General features: G+C 42.6%; 1 protein-coding gene across 1 annotated transcript in view; it reads left to right on the top strand.

Moving 5' to 3' along the window:
• The window catches only part of MTPAP (mitochondrial poly(A) polymerase), a 141,711-nt gene extending 119,245 nt beyond the window's left edge, over positions 1-22,466 (top strand). Inside the window, exon 9 of the mRNA XM_078663387.1 lies at positions 21,473-22,466. Coding sequence (XP_078519513.1) covers positions 21,473-21,841 — 369 coding nt within the window. The 3' untranslated portion in view covers positions 21,842-22,466. The remainder of the gene's footprint in view (positions 1-21,472) is intronic.
• Positions 22,467-22,816: the final 350 nt, after the last annotated feature.

Raw genomic sequence — 22,816 nt, 5'->3', positions numbered from 1 at the left:
GGCTTGATTTTATAAAGTGCTTGCACTTCAGGGTACTGTGAATTATTTGGGATCATTACAGAATGGTATTCAGTGCACCTTCAGATAATACTAAAATGCCAGTAGGGCAATCAGGCGATATATTAGTGGCCAAAATCCTTAAATGAATCCATTCAAATTCTGGCGTTCATGGATTCTCATGCCACATAAACATATGTGACAATACGCCCGACAGGCTCTCTCAGGCTTCAGACTGACACAGGAAAAGTACATTTCAATAGCAAATCAAAATTTGAAGAAACACTTGTGGTCATGTCAGGCGTACCCTCCAGATCCTGTTGGTTCCATGGAGGACGTATTGGTAGATGCTCCATGGTCTCCCTCCTGCAACTAGCTAGGTTTGCTAGGGTTATACACGACTCCCTACAACCCGGCCAAGTACCACGCTTTAGGGGGTTAGACTAACGCATTTTAGTGCTAGTGGCCACATCACCACACTACAATGCATTAGAAACTCGAATATAGCACTGCAGGGACCACCCTGAGGCACGCTGTAAGAGGGGAGGCTCGAAGGCAATAAAGCAGCAAGCGCGATGTTCTGCTCAGCTGCATGCTGTTTGTCCTAGCAACAGTGGGGGAAACATCATTTACCACGAACGCATTACCACGCGTTACGTTTACAACAGGTCACTTACCACGCAAACGTCTTTTCACCGTGGGTGCATTCCACAAACGTTTTTACAACGCAAGCTTCATTGCTTCCAGTCTTCGTTCCTTCGCTTCGTCCTGCGTGTATATCATTAGGAGAAAGGGACAATAAAAAGGAGGGTTGGGGGGGTCTCCCCCCCTAAAAAAAAAGCGGAATAAAAAAAAAAAAACTTTAGAAAAAAACGCTATTCAGTGCAAATTGAGAGAAAGGAAAAAGCCTCAACGACGTGGCGTGTACGTCAAAATAGAAGTCATATCTCTATTTTGAAAGACGTGTTTTGACGCTGGTTATCGTAACGTAAATATGGCGGAGTACAGTCTTGCGTGCTCAAATGCTGCGTGGTAAAGACACATGCGTAGTAAAATACGCGTGGTAAAGCCATGCGTGGTACAGGTAAGCGTTGTATTATCATATATTCCAACAGTGGCTGCGTTAAACTTTATTTTCACCCTAAGAGCATTAAATACCTTGCACCATGCCGCAGCCTGGGATATCACTCAGTTACTGAAGCAATTTTATGACAAGAGCCACCCTGCCCAGCTAGAGGGAGCACCACGTGGTCTCTCATGAATACAGACGATTTGGTCCTGCTGGCAGAGAGCGTGCTTGTGTTCCTCATGTGGATCCAGGGATGGTGCCTTGCCTGATGTTATTTTACCAATACAACACGGGGCCTGCCTCAATGTGACCACGCTGCGGGATTGGCCAAGAGCAGGTACTGTGGCGGGGCGGCAGTTTTGTTTTTCTTGCTTTAACAAGTGGTGACTCATCCATGCGCAATCCAGGAGGGTGACAACCTAGGAGGGTAGCGGTCACTGCCTCTGAGAACAACTTGTGTTCAGTGTTTTACTGATCAGTGCCAACTGATTGCCCCCAGCTAAGGCAGCTGGGCTCCTGCCACCCACTGCAAAGACAATGAGCGGTGCTGGACTGTCCTCCTGGCCTGAAACAGGAGGTGCATTAACAGGGTGCACCAATACGTGAGAGAAGCCAGCCAGCCCATGCTAGGCCCTGGCTGTCTCCTATTCAATACGGCAGCACTCCAGAGCACCGCATGATCTCACCCAGCCCTGAAGGCCCCATGAAAGCACCCTGGCTCTGCCTGCAAGTGAGTCACTGGGCCGGAACTTGTGACTCTGTCACAGGTGAGTTAAGTAGGGCAGTGAAAGGGATTAAAGTAAGCTTGGGCTATGCTAGTAGTGTTGCCACCTTTACAGAAATTAATACCATATTTGTTCTCATTTTAAGATTCAGCTAAGGCCTGAACATAGTAAACAGGATTTGTATAAAATCGTGCCTGTTCATTATTAAAACTGCTTCTCTGATTTTGTTTACTTTAATTGTCAGTCACTAACCATTAAGGTATCTCCTGAACACATTTTGAAGTCCTTTGTTTTTATGTTTGCCATTTTAAATATTTACTGATAAGAGGAAAACAAATACTGACTTGAGATGATTTTCTTTTTTTGTGCGGCCCAAGACATTTAAATATTGATCAGGCCGGGTGGCAACCCTATTTAAGGCTGGTTCTGGTTGATGTACATGGGAGTAGGAACAGGCTGGGTTGGATGGCTGGGCAGAGCAAGGCTATTTCTAGTGGTTGTTATTGGGCCTGCGATGGACTTGACTGGGCCACACTGATTCTGGTGGATGGGAGTGGGGCTAGAAACTCTTTGAAATGACTGGGCTGATTGATTTAGATGGGGTTAAAGCACATTGAGTAGGGATTAATCTGCTGGATGTGTACAAGGTGTGAACATACTGCGTGGGCTGGCTGTTTCTGATATTGTTAACCTCTTGGGTGCCCATGACGAGCTCAGCTCGTCATGCAGCATGGTGGCGCTGTGCTGATGACGCTCGTCATGACCGTTACGGAACGCCCACGCGGGGATAATTCCCCTACTGTGCTGGGCGTTCCATTGGAACGTGCGTGGTCATGACGAGCTCAGCTCGTCATCAGCATAGCGCCACCGTGCTGCATGACGAGCCAAGCTCTTCATGAGCACTGCGGCATAGCGCGCCCCCATCCCAAATTAGGCCCACGGCGATGGGGTTAATAAAGTTAGGATGAACTTGGTTTGGTCGTGCTACTTCTTGGTTAGTGATGATTGAATGGACCATGTAGTCAGGCTAGTGCTTCTCATTGCTCTAAAGGTGTCGATTTATATTTACTTTATTGCTTGGTTTTGCCGTTGAAGGAGTGTCACTCGAGGTGTCACACATTAGGTAGTAGAATGTCATTCATAACACTGAAACTATGGAAATGTCACACAGAGGCAACCTGAAAACTTGGCAGCTATGCCTGTACAGACTCTTGGTGTGTCATGTCGGTTAGTGCTCTTCCATTTCTGGTGCTTTGCAGCAGTTTTAAGATCTTTGAGTTTCTCATTGGTCAAATGGGTAACATTTCTGATATTTATATGTTTCCATCGTTGTCATTTCTTGATTTTTGCTCAGGTGAAGGTGTTGCTCACAGTCGTTGAATGCCACTTATATTTACACAGAAATTATGGAAATGTCACACATAAGAGATCTGAAACCTTGGTAGCTATGTCCCTAGTGTCTTCGACTCTTTGATGGTAACAGTGGTCTAGCAAATGTCATTGATAGGGAGTGATGCAAATAGGCACATTAACATAGCGGAGCCATAAGGGGAACTGAGCAGTAAAATCAGATGTCCAGAAAGAGGTGGACATGGATGCGCCTTGTGCACCTTTTCAGAGAAGCAGTAGGTGATCTCACAGCTGTGCCCTAGTCAGCCACCATCTTCAAAATGAAAACAGGAAGGGAACAGAAGCAAATCAAATGACACAAGTGCCAATCAGAGCACAGGCGATCTCGGATGAAACTCCTTGACAATACGACAAAGAGAAAAAGTATGTCCGAGAGGGATAGAAAATGAAAGGCAATCACCCCTGCTAAGTGGCACACATCTTGTGTTAGAATAACGCATTACCGGTAATTTTCCCGCATTAACGCACTGCCTAAGATTGTCATGCAAAAGATCCATGTCCTGAAGTGTGATAAAACCGTGTAGTTCCAGTTTCTCGCTTTGCTTGGACAGACACATAAAAGCTGTATTTCAACAGGCACAAGCTAGTGTACAATGGGAGGTGTAGAGTTCACACTATATTATGACATGGTAGCATAGAAACTCCTATTCGAGCCAAACTTCAGAGATTTGAAGACCAAAACTCAAAACCACACAAACCAAATAATTATTGTAAAATAGGGCCCCCTGCTCAAACCATAGTACCAAACAGATGTGGGTGTCCAGCCGCGGAACGAAGCTTCTAAATACATGCCAAACAAGCATTGGCATAGCCAATAGGTCTCGCCTTTGGGACCTTATAAGTATTTAGTTATGCAGCACAATAGCCTTACTGCAACAACATAACTGTTGCATGGCTAAACACTTATAAGGTCCCAAAGGCGAGACCTATTGGCTATGCCAATGCTTAACTCACCTCATTCAACAGTCAGGTCGAAACTTTGACAATAATCATTTAGCCTGGATTAAATATACATGTCCGCATGTGTGGTGCGTTATGATTCAGTTACCAGTGCTCTGTGTATAAGAACTTTTGACATTTAACGAAGGAATCCATTTCTTCAGACGGGCTATTGACTTTGGCTAAGTTGATCTTTCTAATCCATTTGTGAAAATTATATATAAGTTTATAGATTTTTTTTAATTTGTATTACTTCATTTCCCTTTCTGATCACGTTGCACACAAGCACTTCTAAAAACACTCTTATTTGCACTTCTTTGGAGCAAACCCTATAAGAAAAATGTATATGTGTAAGATTTTTTTTGTTGTAAAGAAAATATAAAATTATTTTTTATTATTTCAAACAGCTGTATGTGTGATTTGTTCACTTTGTTTCTCGCACACCCATATTATAAATATGAAGTTATGGATCGTATTATATGTCTAAATCAAAGCCAGTAGGACCAAATTGTTTGGATGTGAGGCCGCGACCTGAAGGTCTCAGTGCGCAAAGCTTTCTGGGCAAAGGGACGCTTTCTAGCAAGAAACAGTCATTACTAGTCCAAAAACAAAACAAGGACTTCCTTCGGGAAAAGTTAAATGCAAATTGGTTGGCTCTATCTATTACCACCTAAAATGTTTCTAAAATGCCAAAAATGCTGTCAGTGCTTTCAAAGAGCTCCCACACACATGTATTTTTCCACGGAAAGTGACAATATTTGTGATATTTTGCCAGACTCTGTAAAGAACGGCACAAAATGTTAGCACAACGTTTACACATTGTAATACACTTGTTATTCCTTTAGTTCCTACATAGTACTTCCCTGTGACGAAATACTGAACAAATAATGGTAAGAATGTTATAGTAACTGTCCTGGTACAATACGGAGGGATATTTACCCTCTTGCTCCCCCTCTCCCCATACACACCTCTGCTTTATAGGTGAAATCCGCGTTGCTGTGGCTCCCAGTCATGCTGGAGAAAACAAAACACATCCCCGTAACATACAGGGCTTTGTGAAATACACGCTCTGTGGCTTATTGGGGCTGTCCCCTTGCATGATGTAGAGCAAAGTGAAACTTGAGCGAATAACAGTGCTTTTTATTTTTTATTTTAAATATTCTAATTATTGTTTGAAGCTGTCATTTGGAGGTGAAATGCCTAGATTTACAGAATGGCTAGATCTGATATTCGTAGGCCAACCCGAAGCACCCACAGCGACAGCACAAGATGTGCGCTGTATGACAATTAGATCTAGAGACTTGATGTGTGCTACAAAGCCATGTAGCGCAGTGACACCCCTAGCTGATAATACAAAATATGTTTAAAAAAACGGCGCTTGGACATCAAAAAAATGTGCCCATGTGTACTGGCCAAATTGAGGAATGAGAAAATGCTGACTTAAATAAATGAGCCTCGGCTGTGTAGTCAAAATGTAACATCTGTTAAATATAACAAAAAACACTGAGCAAATCCATTTCCACTGTCGCCTTCAATGCTGTAAATGATAGCATGACAGTAAATCGACAATGTTAGGGGAAGACGAGTCAGGACACAAAAACAACGTTTTTTTTTATTGCATTCATCAATATTCCTCGAAGGGTGAACTCTACATTATAGTGATTAGCATATTTTCTCCCATTAGGGCTGAAAGATTAAGAACCTGCCTGCTCTCTCGTTACCAGGAAATAATTGCAAGTGCTCAACAAAATCTGTATATAAGTGTTAATGGTCTTGTGGGGGTGTTCGCCAAAGTAGGCAGGGCTCTCCTAGTGGGTGGGCGCTTTGCACCCCTGTGTGTCGGACGACTGTGTCACCAGGAGCGTGGTTGTGTCCCCCTCTCTATCTGGAAGGGTTGTTTAAAAGTGTGAACAAAAAGTGCCTCCAAAAAATAAACACAAAGGTCTTGTGAAGTCACAGCGCTGCTGCATAGCGCTAAGAGGCCCTGTAGACCTCGGCCAGGCACACCAGTCTGATGAGAGGGTTTTATTTTCCTGGAGCACAAAGAATGTATCCGAAGCAGCAAACAATAATGCGTCGCTTTCCCCGAAGTGAAGCAGCCTTTTTAAATAAGACCAATGAGCGCAAGGCTTACCAGAAACGACTGCAGTGGGGGACATCTGAGAGGAGGAAAGAAACGCATGGATATCGGCACCTCAAGTAATAGATCCTGAACAAGGTTTGACACATGAGTAGAATAGAATGTGTGTGCTCTGTGTACGTCCGACCTTGGTCACCACTTGATCCAAGGAGTCAGAGTAACACAAGCGCTAGGGGGAGGTCCTTAAAGGCAATTTCTGTGTTATGACACACACGCACAAAGATCACGGCGAGCTGGGGGCCAAAACTCATGATATGGAATTGTGATCATAAATGTTTATGACTCAATTGCCAGAAAACAAGCTGAGGAACAATAAAAACAAGACGCGCTCTGTGGTGGTGGAGGGGGTGAGCGAGGCGCTTGGGAGAGTAAGCGAAAGGAAAGCCAGATGGCGACTGATCGCGCGCGCGTAACCGCAAGCTTTAGGCCACAAGCAAAAGCTTGTAGTCTGATTTCTAAAGCCCACTCACTAAATGTCTCGCCATATCAGTGCATGCTCTGGCTCAGGCGAGACCTAAAAATCAAGGAATAACATACACAGTAGTACTAATCTGTTCTGCCAGTACAATCTGCCAATGGCATTAACAACTTCATTAACAGTGAGGTGCTGTACCTGATCTAGATGGGGCTTAAGGTAAAAATATATTTGTTTTAATTTAAAGTATGGGTAATAACAAACACTACACAAAGCTACAGAGTAGAGTAGGGCCCAAGGGGAGTTATTATTATAGACTTACCAGCACCTTGTCCCCCAACTATACATATTTGATACAAGGAAGATGCTACAGGTCTTTGGTACAATCCAGGCAAGCTAAGGGAATCTCAAAGGTATTCCACAACAGAGGCTGGAGTAACAGGATAGACACAGAAATACAAAAAGTGAGAAAAGTACCCATCAGCCCACTCAATAGTGGAGGCTCGTCCTTTGGGATTTTCAAATGTAGAAAGTTGGTGTCCAACAAACACTGCCTCCAGTTATTACTGAGGCTAGTTTAGGACCCAAAGGTTGAACCCTCAAACTGAGCAAATGACAGCACAAGTGGCTGAAAAGGGCTTAGTTGCAGTGCTCAAAGAAATAAGAAAAAGTGAGAAAAAAGGAGGATAATCCAAGTGATTCTAAAAATGCCTATCTTGACGTCAACAAGAAAACTTTATTGGGTGTGCCCGTCAAGATGGTATGGCTAAAAACAGAGTGACAATAGCAAGAAAGATGGTTTGCTATTTACCCAAGATGTTGTCTGGTCAACATGTTCCAGCCTATCAAGGTGTTCGTCAGGACCTATGTATCACTACTGCAACACTTACTTCATAACATGTAAGAAAAGAAAAATAATATTTCCATGGGTGGTGTGTCCCCTCCCAACTCTGTGGGATCAGGAGCCTCACCTCACCTGGCGACAGCTCAGGCTAAAGGAGGCCACGCACTCTCCGTCGTTGCCTCTGGCTTAAACTGAGCCGAGGGGGTAAGCCAGAGGCAACGACGGAGAGTGCGTGGCCTCCTTTAGCCTGAGCTGTCGCCAGGTGAGGTGAGGCTCCTGATCCCACAGAGTTGGGAGGGGACACACCACCCATGGAAATATTATTTTTCTTTTCTTACATGTTATGAAGTAAGTGTTGCAGTAGTGATACATAGGTCCTGACGAAAGCCTTGATAGGCTGGAACATGTTGACCAGACAACATCTTGGGTAAATAGCAAACCATCTTTCTTGCTATTGTCACTCTGTTTTTAACCATACCATCTTGACGGGCACACCCAATAAAGTTTTCTTGTTGACGTCAAGATAGGCCTTTTTAGAATCACTTGGATTATCCTCCTTTTTTCTCACTTTTTCTTATTTCTTTGAGCACTGCAACTAAGCCCTTTTCAGCCACTTGTGCTGTCATTTGCTCAGGTTGAGGGTTCAACCTTTGGGTCCTAAACTAGCCTCAGTAATAACTGGAGGCAGTGTTTGTTGGACACCAACTTTCTACATTTGAAAATCCCAAATGACGAGCCTCCACTATTGAGTGGGCTGATGGGTACTTTTCTCACTTTTTGTATTTCTGTGTCTATCCTGTTACTCCAGCCTCTGTTGTGGAATACCTTTGAGATTCCCTTAGCTTGCCTGGATTGTACCAAAGACCTGTAGCATCTTCCTTGTATCAAATAATAACAAACACTGCCACTTTTTAAAATGTAAAGGATTTTACGTACTTTGTAAAGAAGCCTTCATGGAAGGGAATGACTTTTTTTAACTGTTTAAAATCATCTTACCCACACAACTAGTGAAGTAGAAAAAAGGTTGCATAGGAGTACTGATCAGGCGACACCTGTGATACCAAGCATGTTGTACGTAGGTGAAGATACCAAAGAAGGACCGGTTGAGCTAAACTTAGTAGCTATGGAGAGGAGCCCAGATGTTCTGAAGAACATTCATCCTAATAGGAAGTTTGTGTCAATGGGAGGAAAGTGCCTGCCCTGAGGGACTCTGGAGACTTCCGCACTATGGTTGAGAGGAAGTACCTTAAGCCTGAAGAAATACTCCCTGGGACCAAGAATACAGGTGTGGTTGCTAGTGGAGAGAGCATGGAGTATTCGCTTTCTGGGTCATTTAAATTTCTATGAATCCATATATACAAGGGCGATTCGATAACTTAATTCTTATGTGACTACTGGGTGCTTACATATTCGGGGTTTTGGTGAGACTTTATTACACCTCTAACTTGCAAAGAAATAGTGTGCTATTTAGTTCAAAGAGAATGATGAATGCACAGCAATAAAATTAATGAAAATAAAGTCTACAAGGTTTCCATTAGGAGACAGGCTGTTTCAAAGAAGGGTGGATCATTGTTACACTTACCACTCTGCATGTTAATAAGGTAGCTGGACCTATTGCGTGTGGGAACACCTTATGGCAGAGCAGGGTAACTGAGAAAACTCAAACATACTTTAACAATTCTTAAGCCACTCAACAAGTATGGCCTAACTCAGTTCCACTGACACTTGTCACAAAAACAGGTTGTGTCCAGATCAGTGAGTAAGAAAATGGCATCTAAAACAAAAATTTCACAATTGTGCTACCAGTGAAATGTATCACAAGAGGGTCTTATTTAAACATACTTTGGGACCAAGCAAACTAAAGACAGATGCGGCAGAAATCAGAAGTGGGAACATTAGGTCACAGAGGGAGGAGGAAAGATCAATGTGGGCTAGGTGCAAAACAGATTTTTAAATTGGTGATAAAATATTGCATCTTACAGAGTTATGGCATTACCTGACCCCTAACTTTACATACATATGATCTTGACAGTGTGTCCTTACCCAGATATTAAACTCCAATGAATGAGTGAGGCAGATGGTGCAACATAGCCTGCTCAAAACAAGCAATCCAGTCAACCACCAAAGCAGCAAGAGCACCCAGAGATCAGTCTGCTGGCTCCGGCAAATCACTCAGCAGTCTGATCACAGCTATCAAACACCAAAGGAGCTACTTCTTGCTCTATTTTCCTAACAAGATGTAGCATGTGTATGTTCTTTTTGGGTCAAGTAATGTCTTTCTTTATGTATTCAAAAAAGGTAATTCCTGGTACTACTTCAACCTGGTTTCTTGTCCATGAAAAGACACCCATATCTCAATAATGATATCCCAATAGTGACTTTTTTTTAAATAACACCCCAAAGCACCCAACAGAACACATTTTAAAACAAATAAATCTACCCCAGCCTTTTAAATCAACCAACCGCTCCATTGCTTCATTTAGAACGTAAAACAATGCTAAGTTTCTTACAAGAGAACAAACACAAGCAGTGGATTTAATTACTACAATATCACCCACCTGCAGACCAATTATTTCCAAGTTTGGTGACACATCTGAATAATGCTTCCTCCCCTGCAGGGATCTATGTTTTCTATCCCATGAACAAAAGGTTGGAATCCCAGTGGGTTCACTCAACCTGGTGTCCCATCAAGATCAATAAAATGATACTATCGAGTTAAATAAAAGAAACAACTGCTATATAGCACCAAGAAAGCCATCTAGTGAAATTGCACTTTACAGTCACAGTTCAATACTTCTCTACTCTACCCAACAGGGCAGTAGATGGTGGTATAGAGAGCACTCGTCATTCAACCATATACAATACAAGTCATATGACAGAGTGCTATTGCTATGTATGGCCCAGAAAACGTTAACCCCATCGTCCCATGAACATTCAGAGACTGGTCTGTGAATGAATCACTGGAATGACATAACTGGCACTCAGACAGTTGACAGAGCTACAAAGACAATTTGGGAGCTGCACAAAGTCAATTACCTTCAAAGTAGAAGGTTTTATAAAAGTTGATTTAATTCCTACTTTCACCTTCTAAAGGCCGATATCAACTGGTATTTAACTCCCCGTCCCCCTTGTCAGAAAGATACGCTCTGCTAACAAAAACCCTGTCAATGTGTTGAAATCAAATTCCGATACCACCATTTAAGAAAATACCACCCAGCCCTGAGATGCTTTTAAGGATATCCGAGATGGTCCGTATTTTCTGGTGGCAAGAGCCTAGAATCATAATATTTCTAGTGACCATTTATAAAGAGCACACCACAAAAGAAATTGCTTAAAGCCACTAAAATAATATGCATAGTCCTAAGAGCCGGAATTCCCGGGGAGCTCAAGCAAGCGTTTCACATGCCTCAGGATGCCAGCTTGCCAATCCATGCCCAACCTGATCTGCATGGGGAGCTTCAAGATCAGTCAGGCATGTGAGCCTCAGCAGCGTTACTACACTGAATAAACACTCACAAAAACAGGACAGGCTCTTGATCCGCTGAGCACATAAGACCTTGCAGCACATTACTTGAACTACATATACTGGAGAAGCTTCAGCACAAAGTAGCTCACTCACAGAAGGTATCCCTTAACAAGGATATTGTGCTGGATAACAGGTGTGTTGCAGTTTCCCTCCCATCACCAAGTGGCGAGCTTACTGAAGTTTGCTTTACCTTGAACATGTAATGGGCAGGTGACCCTTTGTACAGATGTTAGTGTTAAACTATTTTTGTATGCAATAAAGAGATTGTTTAAAAAAAAAACCAGGAAGTGTGTTTTGTCAAAAGTTACTCGAATTGACACATCACAAAAAATTAAATTTTTCATGTTTGATCATACCATAAAAAATCTTTATACCATTCACTTTTTTTTACCTTCAGTCATTATACCCATTATGCAGTGACAACAAAATGATTAACTTGTGCTACAAGTTGACTACATTACCAGACAAGGAAAGGCACATTCGCTTTACTTTCTGTAAAAGTATATACATTAACAACTTCCTGTTGAAAATGCTATTCGCTACAAATAATTATTTTGTCTTGCATGAAAGCACAGGGACATAAACCCATCTAATTCCCCAAGTTTACATAATGTGTATAAAATATACAGTTGTGAACACAGCACAAAGCAGACATGCACATTTCGTGTATTAAAGGTCCTCTATTATTCTAGGTATCTATCCCAGTTAAGTGTTAGAACTGGACTTCAGTTTTAAGTATGCTCTGTGTCGGCACTATGCGCTTCTAGGTGCACCACTCTCCATTATTAAACAGACCAGCAGGACAGTATTTTGCATCACGTGTATATTGTAAGCGTCTCCATAGGAGGCACTGTACGACACAATGCATGATTAGACGATAAAAAGGGAAATAAAATGGGGTTTCCCTGCACTCTAAGCGACATCTTGACATACCTGCTGTTTTGTAAACACTGCCTGCGGTGTGAATACATTTGGACAATAATGAAGCAAAAGTTTTTATGACAAAAAAGAAATCATTATTTCCACCATGTTTGAGTCAGAAAAAATGCCTCAAGACTTTATCATTTGGCGTATAAAATTCTGTCCCAGTCCTTTCTTCAGCTAGGGACGGAAATACTACTACCTTGGCAAAGGTTTCGCCTCATTAGTACAACTTTCATTTCCTGAATGAATGCAGCAATAAACATGAAAAGAGAACCCCGTTCAACATTTGATTCAAAGTGTGTGCCTAACTACATTGCACCCAGAAACATTTTACTTGCTCTGCCTACACTATTAAAATCCAGTAGATGACAGTAGTGAACAACTTAGACCCTTCGCTGCAGCGGCAATTCCGCCGCAGCGCTAGAGGGGGTGGGGGCCCCGCGCGGCGCTCCTATGCTCGTGACGGAACCGCTCCGTCACGAGCCTCGGGTGCGCTGTGCTGATGACGAGCGGTTCCGTCACGGCCCCGCCCGCTCATCAGAACGTCCAGCGCAGGCGCAGAATCCGCGCCACGCAGGCCCGCCGAGCGGGCGAGACGGGACCGCTCCGTCATCAGCACAGTGCGTCCGTGGCTGGTGACGGAGCGGTTCCGTCACCAGCATGGGAGGGGTTAAAGCTTTCAGAACAAAACGTGTGCGCCACCTTGTTTTCTGCCTTAAAATAATGATGTGCGTGTGTTCGTCCAAGGAGAGAGGGACGGGGAAGGGTTACTTGAAGGCATTGAGTTTAGACGACTCTCTAGCCCTCTTGAGAAACCATGCACAATAATGGGCAGTATGAGAAGTAACCAGCGATTCTAGCCATAAACCAGAGCAGTGTGGTCCGCTGGGTGAGGGTGATGGAAGAGTGCTCCGAGCTCTCGCCATGCTGTGCCAGAGTGTAGCGCAAAAGAGAAGGCATGCGTGAAGACACAAAAACGAAGGTGGGGGTGGGGGTGAAGGCATGCAAATGACAATTTAAACAAGCATTGTACCCGCGGCCGGGCCGCAAAGAAATATTTTTTTTTAAACGCGAGTTGTGAGCGCGACGAAAAAGGTGCTGTGCATGTTGCGCGTGTGCTTGTGCGCGCGATAGTAAGCTGGTCGCCATTTCCCAAGCAGCCTACTAAATATCTCGGCCAGACCAGCATGCGCTGGATCAGGCCGAGCCCAAAAAATGGGCCAGCCTAAACTGCAGTAAAAGAGGGGCCTATCTGGAGAACTGTACCGGGAGAAGATTCCTGCTGGGGCCACTCTCACATTCTGTAGTAGGCCTCGGGTCCGTAGTGGCAAAGAACCCGACAGACACTGTCAATTGATCATGTCCTGATCAAGCCAGGGATGCCCAGGCCGGCTAAGGCAGGGAATCTGTTTATTGTATTGTTTCTCTGCCACCCTGCCCGGCAACACGTGTTCGGCAGAGGCTACTAAGTGTGGGTGACCTACTGTTCACAAGAAAGAGTCACTCAGTCGTAGAATGTCACTCATAATTACACTGATATTATAAAAATGTCACACATGTCATCTGAAACCTTGGCAGAAAAGGTATAGAGAAAGGAGGAAAGTGAGAAGAGGAGGGAAAAGAGACTGAGGTCATAGACTCAGTCCCATTCGTTTTAAGTTGAGAGTTGAATGTGGCGGAAGGAGCGGTGGAACCAAAAGCAGAACCATGTGAGAGATAAGGAGGGGGAGGTAGGAGAAGAGGAACGCTCTGCAGGTTTTGTTTCCATTCCTGTGTGCTGCGGAGGATTTCAGGTACGTGCGATTAGAGGTGGGTGACGAAACTAGTCCAGCAACCTGGATGCAATGTGTACAAAGGAGGCGATTAACAAGGAGCATACTGCCACCTGCAGGTCAAAACGAAATATAGGCTGGAAGATGAGTTCATTTATTTACGTGTTTCTATATAGACCATACTTTACCGGGAAGTGTCAGAGCGCTTTAGAGAGAGTGAAATACGTTGCATAAGAAAATCCAGAGGAACATGGTGGTAGTCATGGCCTCGGTCGCCGATGAGCTAAAAGTCAGGGCAGATAATAAACAGCCATGCGCCCTGATTCTCTTAGACTTATCGGCGGCTTTTGATACGGTCAGCCACACCATCTTGCTGGACCGTATCGCGAAATTGGGCGTCACAGGCCAGGTGCTGAAGTGGCTAGAATCCTTCTTGTCAGGTCGAACCCTGAGAGTGCAGCTAGGAGACCAACTGTCGGGGATCAGTGAAGTGACTTGGGGGGTGCCCCAGGGGTCGGCTTTATCCCCCCTGCTTTTCAATATCTATTTACAACCATTGGTGGAGGAGCTTATGTGTATGAACTGCGAAATTTTCAACTACGCAGATGATACCCAGTTATTAGTCCGGCTGGATAACACCAAAGAGGCCCAGGAATCAGTGAGGAACCTGCTCAGCTTCACGGTCAACTGGATGACTAACAATCTGTTGAAAGTGAACGCTGACAAAACGGAGGTGCTGGTGATCAGCAACAAAGAGGATCCCTGGAGTGACCTGTACTGGCCCCCTGAGTTGGGAACCACCCCGTCTCCTGGTACTGTAGTAAAAAGCCTAGGGTTAAGGATTGACGCGGATCTTTCAATGGCCCCTCAAGTTTCTGCTGTCGTCGGAGCTTGCATAGGTGTGTTGAGGCAACTAGGAAAGCTAGTCCCCATTTTATCTGCCCCCACCCTGCAATCGATCGCATCCGCCACAGTTATTTCGAGACTTGATTATGGCAATACTTTATATCTTGGCCTGCCACAGAAGCTGTTGAGGAAGCTGCAGGTGATACAGAACGATGCAGCCAGGCTGATCCACTCCCTGCCTAGAAACTCGCATGGAACCCTCTTGCTTCAGAAGCTGCACTGGCTTCCAGTGAAATTTCGAGTCCAGTTTAAATGTCTCTGTGTGGCCCATAAGGCACTCTTTGGGAAAGCCCCAGAGTACATTAAGCAACGTTTGAAGAGGTATATTCCCGGGAGACCCTTGCGCTCAGGAACTACTCCAATCTGATTCAACCTAGGTTCAAATTAAAAACTAAAGGAGGCAGAGCCCTGTCTGTGCTTCTCCCGCAACTGTGGAACGAGCTCCCGCCCACCTTGAAAGAGGAATCGCAGCTTCTACTCTTTAGAAAGAAACTAAAAACCCATCTTTTTAGAAGGGCTTTCGTGACAGTTTAGGCGGTGGAGCAGCTAACGGTTCTATGGGCATCAGTGTGTTATGTTCTTATGTTAAGCGCTTAGAGACCGGCGTTGATAGGCGCTATATAAATATTCCTTAACATAACATAACATCGTAGGTGACAATACGTACATCTACAACAGTTACTCATGGTGTGGGTTACTTATTTACAAATTACATTAGCACTAATGATTGATTACTTAAGAAAAGTTGGAACGATTAAGGTTACGTAAATATATGATTCAAATTTACAGAGCTGTAGGGGGGTGTCGTACTCCTGTAAAACATTAGGCTCACTCCAGATGGAAACAGGAGAACATATTCTTGTGTGCCTGCCATTAATACTCCTGCATTTTCTACGCTTTTTTTCATAACAGCCCCATAGTTGTGTAATCTGTTACTTCTGGGTAAACTGTTTTGGGGAGCTGCGATCTCTTCATGGTCTGTAGTACACGTTTCTATCCTAGTCTCATCAGCAGGACACTGGTCCCCAGCCAGGTTTGACTTGTAAGGTTCCTTCTAATCTTTTAATTATAGTGAAGCTGCCCTCCTATTGTCACTGTCCTAGGCTTTGATGCTGCTGTGTTGTTTGGCCTGTTTATCCAGACAACTTGATATTTGTTGTACAGGGTTACATTTCAAGAAACAAATCTCACTTATTCATCCTACTTACTGTGTTGCTGTATGGCTGGTACCTAGTAGAACCTTCGCAGAAAGGGTTAAATCCCTGCTGTGATGTGACATTACACAGTATGTAAGCAAAGACATTTTAAAATAGACCAAAGTGAAATCCACCTCTTAAAAGTTCATGTGGCCCTTCATGCAATACCCAGAACTGTCTGAATCAGTGGTACAGTGCCCATTGTCTATCTATCTTACCTGCTTCCCGAGAGCAGGAGGTTGACACACCAGCAGCTCAGTGATGGAGAAAAAAACATTTGAAGCACGTTTATCCGTGCAGTAGTAACAAGACAAGTAAATGAAGCAACACTTATGAAACCTGCCTGTTCTAGAAAAGTCGAGCAACAGCACAGTTGAGTACCTTTCCTCTTGGCACCATCTCTTGCTTCTGCTGTCAAGATGGGAGGATCTCTGTATTATCAAGGCTGTAGAACTTCAGTCTGCTTGTCGGCTTTGAGGTGTACTTAAGAAGTAGTAACAGATAGTTCAGTTCAGCTCTTCTGTCAATCACACAAGCTTGAATTGTTGTTTTCTTTTAGTTATTCTCCCTTCGACTCGCATCACTTTACTATTAAAGTTCCGGATCATCTATATGGGAGCACTAGAGTTCTACAAACTACTAATAAAATTATTGAATGAAAGCGAAATTGAAATGGAGAGCCAGAAAATCGACTTTTGAGAGCTAGAGTAATGTTAAGCCTTAGAAAATACCTATTTATGTTCCATGCCCATATCACTGGCCTGTTATTGTAACACGTTCACACGAAGTTGGTTAGGCTTGGAACTTACTTGACAAAATAATTGTTTATTCCTAGCAATGTATTATATGGTAAAGTAAGATGAAAGGCGAATAAACTAATGTAAGTTTGGATAAAGTACATCAATTTTCTAGGTTCAAACTTGTTGGTCTTTGATTTTTTTTCGTTCAATATTTTCCAGTACTTTTCTTCAAATTTGTTTTGCAAAATATTTACCTCCATTATGTTCTGGCTTTTCAAGTGTAAAGGAAACAAATGATGTTAGTTGAGTAGGCTTTGTGTTGCCAAATATGGAACCAAGCATTATAAGGGGTGTTTTATTTTTACGCAGGTGTGGAATGCAACAAGAATTACTGGGGTCGAAGAAGGGGTGTAGGGGTGAAATGAATACTTGTATTTAATATGCTTTTTTTTTAGCAACAAAATATAGTCTTAAATTTGTTCCGAAAAAAATGGTAATCTTCTAAGCAATGATAATGCGTGGCCTCCCACACCCCCATGCTCCTCATTGTTTTTACACTTGGGACAGTTTATGCTTAATAAACTTAAACTTTAATACTTTTCTATAAAATGTAGGTCTTTTTTGTATGTTATCCAAATACTTGCAATACACAGCCATTAACTGAGCCATAGCTTACAATGATTTCTTTTTATCATTGTGTGTCAACTATGCACCCCTCCATGAAGGAAAATCTAATGAATAAAAAAGTCTGAAGGAAAGCTAAGCATGTTAATTTAAATGTACCAAAGAATCATATGTTAGGGATACAAGTTATTTGCACCAATCCAGATATCGGATTACCCAGAATGCCAGGATATTCACATTTTTTTAAATTCTCAAAACATGTTTTTGTGCTCATTGACTTAATCCAGGAATCCGGCTTCTCCAAACTTCTCTCAGCAAAATCGGTACTGCATTTTTGTGGATGGGCCTGTCACCCGGGACAGGAACTGCACTGTGAAGACATGAAGATTTTTCCATTCTGTTCCGTCATTTTTGGGTTATGTGTAGCCCTGTCTTATTAGGGCCTGGTGTCAGCCGGCACCCAGGGACACATACCGACCCACGGCATATCTGAAAGCTAGACATTTGGGAGAGGCCAGGGCAATGTGGTTCACTTTGGTTCCAATAATTTTTCTTACATAGAATGACCTTTGGCCATCATTTTTCGGTAAAATCACTTAATTTCCACACATTTCTATGAGGGAAAGTTTCTGAATCTATGAGGACAATTAAAGGTCCTAGCAACCCTTATTCAATTTAAAGAAAACTACTGGGGATTTTTTCATTGCCAGGATAGGAAATACCCCAAACACAGTGAAAGCATCAGGATCTTTGCTTCGAATGCCAATAATTCTTGGAACGTGGGTAGCTAGCTGTGGTGTCTGGACTTTGAACTAGTTCTCACAAAGTAAATCCTGTGTGGAATACCACTAATGTCATAACTGTGCCAAAAAAACATTCTCACCTTTTTTGCATTCAGTCTGAGCTGATAGGCACCTAAGGAAATCTACCCACTCCACATATTTCTAAAAGCTATTGAGCTGGGGTAATTCAGGGTTGAGTGACTTTCATGGGGTTGACAACCAAAATACTGCAGTTATCCACCTTGGAAATGGAGAGGAAATATTTTTTTTAATGCAGGGAGTTTACATTTTCAGTGCATGCTGGGTAAGAAAACATGCATGGATTCACATAAGCAGCACCAACCGGGATTTCCTTGGGGACTAGATTTGTGAAAAACTCCCAGGTGTGGTAGTGTTCTCCACGTGCCTACCACCCCAGGTGAAAATACTGCAACCATCCCTCATGTAAACTGAAAGGTCCTTGGGGCAGTTAGGAAAGGTTTTTGCACAAATGGGAAGACGGACTATGACCTAAGAGTGGGAGAATGGCCCAAAAGCAGGAAGGGCTAACCCATCCATGGGGAGGGGGGGAAAGTGTCATGTTCCCTGGTATTGGGAGGGATTAATTGCTCATGCTAGATTAAGGCATCCCCCACCCCCCCCAGCACCTCTTAAAAAATCCTTGTTCTCTAGTGGTCTTTCTGCCCACCTGTGGAGTGGTATGGGGTAAAGTTCCCAGTGACGCCTTCAGGGAGGCAGAATGACTGTCGGTGGTCCTGGGGTGGAGGAGTGCATCCTGATGCCAATGCCTGTCAGCCCCCACCCCATACACATTTTTTTAAGTAATCCGCTGGTGTCTGATATAAGTCAATCCTTAATCCTCTTCAGATAACAAAAAAAATCCCTAATGTGTAGCAGTGATCTCTGCCCTCTCCCTTCCTCCCCAAAGTGGTTACATTGAAGAGACCTACTGCAGTCTGCCCATCCCATGACAAACAGACTTTTTGGGCCCTTGGCGAGGGGTAGAAGTTTACCATGCCTGGAGAGCTGCTCCTCCCCTTTACAAAATTCCCTTTTGTCTACTGAGTTTCATAATCTTTAGTCTGGTCCAAATCTCTGTCCTCCAGGCCTGATCAAACTGAAAACAGTCAGACCTTTCAGCCCCAGCCGCTTTAATATTCAGATGTGATGGCATGAGTGATCAAAAAAGGCTGGAGGGAAAGCTCTTGTCTTGCAGCCCCAGGTAGGGGCCTGCAAAGGAAATCCTTCTGTGGCATGTACCAGAGATTTCCTGCCCTGGACATGACCACTATGTCCCATGCAGTCATGAGGTAGTGTGGATGGTAAGGAGTTTAAGGAAAATATTAAGAGATAATAGAGATATAATTTTGAAGATATCTTACTGTTTCTTTGTTTACTTTCGCGGAATAATGCAAACTACACTTGAGTTGTGTTTGTAATGTCAGGTTCTGTCACCCCACTACCAAATAATGTGGTGATATTGCTCAGTGTGACCAGATCATGTATTGAAATATTCCTTAGATTTGCTGCTATCTACGTTTTCACCCATTTGTAGCATGATTTGATGATCCATAGTTGTAACAGAATAGGCTCATTCAGTAATAGAAATAGGTAAAAGTGTCAACCAAGACTTTTCGTTGAATTGGTATGCAGTGGTGTTGATACAACACCAGAAGGTCAAGGACATGTGGGTGAAACCCAGATGCTATCAAACCAAACCGATCACTAAATAGAAGGGTTTAGACTGCTGTGTGGTAGAGCTTCCTGAAGCTCTGGCATGAAGAGCATCAGTTATTAGGCAGCTGTCCATGGTAGCTTCTAATCCAAACTGTGTCCCATTTCCACTAGAAGATTTTACATATATAGCTGTGTACAAAGATACTCTAGGTGCAGCTGGTTTCTTTAAAAAAAATCTTCTTTGCAGCGAGTCACCCAGTGCAAGGTAGGTACTGCGCAAATCCTTACATTTGTCCCCTCTAATCAGCATTTACGTGATTTAAAACAGTAAGTAAATTGTTTTTTTATTCTGTTGCTTTAGATATTACGACATATCTGACCATCATCTAGTCCTCAAACAAGATAAATCTATCCTTGTGATAAATAATGTACACAATTTTCACTTTGTCATCATGTATTAAAGCAAACAGACAATATTTAGAAGCTATTTGTAAAATCGGAGGCCCTTATTACTTCTGTATCACTGTAAAATGTAATAAGGTAATTCAAATCAGGCGAGGTGCTTATTAATTAGTTCACATTATAACATGATAATCACAAAGTAGTACCACCCGTATATAAAATCAAAAATCATGTTTGGGGTAACACTTACTGTCTGCGTAAAAAAGATACCTGTGGTTGATTGAGTTTGCAAAGCAGCACCTGAATGAACCACAGTACTTATGGAGCAATGCTCTTTTTTCTATACCTGACAGTATTAGAAGTGCCGAAAACTGGCAGAACTTGGTAAAGCGTTGGTGCACCATTATACCCAAATGGATTTACACTTTTTCTGTAAATCGGCTGCATAGAGGTGTGACAACATTCTTAGGAAATTGGAATACACCACCCTAATATGGGCTCCAGCCGATCACCGAAATATCTTTGGGGATCAGTTTGTATTTCATTGTGAAGAGCATCTGTCTATGGTAAGACATAATTTTGTATTACGGCAGTGCAACGAACAATAATTCATAACGTTCCTTAGTGCTATTTTACTCTTTAGTAAGTTAATTGATTTCAATAATAATGAATCGAGAGATTTGGAAGTGGGTCTTTGTCTGGAAATGGCAGTTTTTTAATATGAAGGACTTTGCAAGTACAATATCATTCTGCATGTAGCTTTTATTTGTATAGCTTGAGGGCTGGATCTCCGGATAATGATTATAGCCTTAGAGCCTTCCTTAACAGGCTCTACCGGCCATTAAAGGCCCGCTTTGGCCCGCGTCTTAAACAAGGGAGCGCCTTTAATGCCCGGTAGAGCCTGCTACAGGGGGCGCTAGGGCTATTAGAACATTACGCCCCTTGAGGGCAGAATGTTCAAATTTGTAAAACAAAGGCCTCACCCAGCTGAGGGGGTTGGAAATTCTCTCTGACTCCGTGAGGCCTTTGTTCACAGCAACATGTTGATGCTCCGGGCTTCTACCAGGCATTAGAAGCCCGGAGCACTCCATTGTCTTCAACAGAGTGCTCAACATTCCAATGTTCTAATATATAAATGAGTTCCATTTGGATGTGTTGCATGTAAGTTTATCTTCTATGGCTATCCTCATAATCTGGCATATTCACAGCCGTCCTCATTCGTTGAATACTCCATGCATAGCAACAGTAGTCAATACCTCACAACTATATCATTTTGGGCTCTTGTCAAGTGATGTTCTACCCGCTAGCAGCATGTTTTACTGTGTTGGTAATTTTATGTTTGATCATTTTCTGAAATGTGCACTTTACTCTTTACTTTCCCTAGGGAAAGGAACAGAATAAGCCGGAAACGTCTCCACTGTATATCCAGAATCCATTTGAATGCATCCTTAACGTCAGCAAGAATGTGAACCAAACCCAGCTTGAGCGATTTGTTGCCCTGGCCAGAGACAGTGCATGGACTTTACAAGCAGATCGAGGCAAATTATCTGAAAGTTATTCTCAACCATGGGGATTTGCAGCATTACTACTACCAACTGCACTAAGTAATGAAAGCAAAAATAAAAAGAAAAGAAAAAGGGGACCTGCAAGTGAAAGAATCAAAGGTCTCTTGGAATCTTTAAAAGTGAACAATGGTAAATCAAATCCTGCAGATGACACTAGGAAAAGAACCGTTGATACTAAAACACAGTAGCGGAAAAAGAACCATTGTTACTGAAACAAGGCACAGACAGTGCCCCGCAAAGACAATTTGTTTACAACACTTGTGCTGAGATTCTGAAACTGGGCTTCACGTTACCTTATGCTATCACAAAGTTTGTCTACATCCAGTTATATTGCATTCATAACCACCACCTACGCCTTTTTGCCACCCACCGGTAGAAAAGTAACCGAGTAATTTCAAGTCGGAGCAAAATAGTTGAATATGAAATTTGAAGACAAACATCAAGCCTAATAAAGCAAATGTAATGGGGAGATTTTCAGGAGCACTCCAAAATGGATGGAAATGTATTGTAAACAGAACTGATGTCAAATGGCTCCCACAGCAACCAGAACTTTCACTTTAAAAATATTAATAGACCCGATGCCATGAACATAATTTGAAGTGGATAGCCTATCAATTCATTATTTTTCTATCAAAGTACAATATGATTTATTAAATATACCTCTTTAATTAAAAATAACTTATTTTCATTAATACACATGCATTTTTCAATTAACAAGTGTTAAATCTTTTAAAGAGGACGTGCAGTTCGCTGAACTAGAGTTCAGTCAGGCCACCTTGAGAAGATCACATTAAACAGCTCTTTGTTTAAAAATGTCTGTTTATTTTGAGACTGCAGATTTTCTTTCATGAGTCAATATTTTAATGCATGCTTTATCTGGAAACGAAATAGCTAAAGTTTAGGGTTCCTTGCAGTTTGCCATTCTACCTTGCATTAGCATTTATAACTCCAACTTTGTTAGGAAGGTTTAGGAACATCTTATTTAAGATAAGAACGTGAAAGGGTGTTGGCATATATGAGCTAATTATTTTCCCACCCTAATATAAAAAAAGGAGTCCATTTACCCTGAATTGTTTCTGACCCCTCATGATAGACAATTCATTTTGAAATCACTTCGAACATTTTCCCATTATTCTAAAAAGGATCTTTGCGGATCTCCATAG

The sequence above is a fragment of the Lissotriton helveticus genome, chromosome 10 (assembly GCF_964261635.1).
Source record: "Lissotriton helveticus chromosome 10, aLisHel1.1, whole genome shotgun sequence".
In the NCBI taxonomy this organism is placed as follows: Eukaryota; Metazoa; Chordata; class Amphibia; order Caudata; family Salamandridae; genus Lissotriton; species Lissotriton helveticus.
The sequence above is the reverse complement of the archived record's forward strand: the minus strand, read 5'-3'. Positions and strand labels throughout refer to the sequence as shown.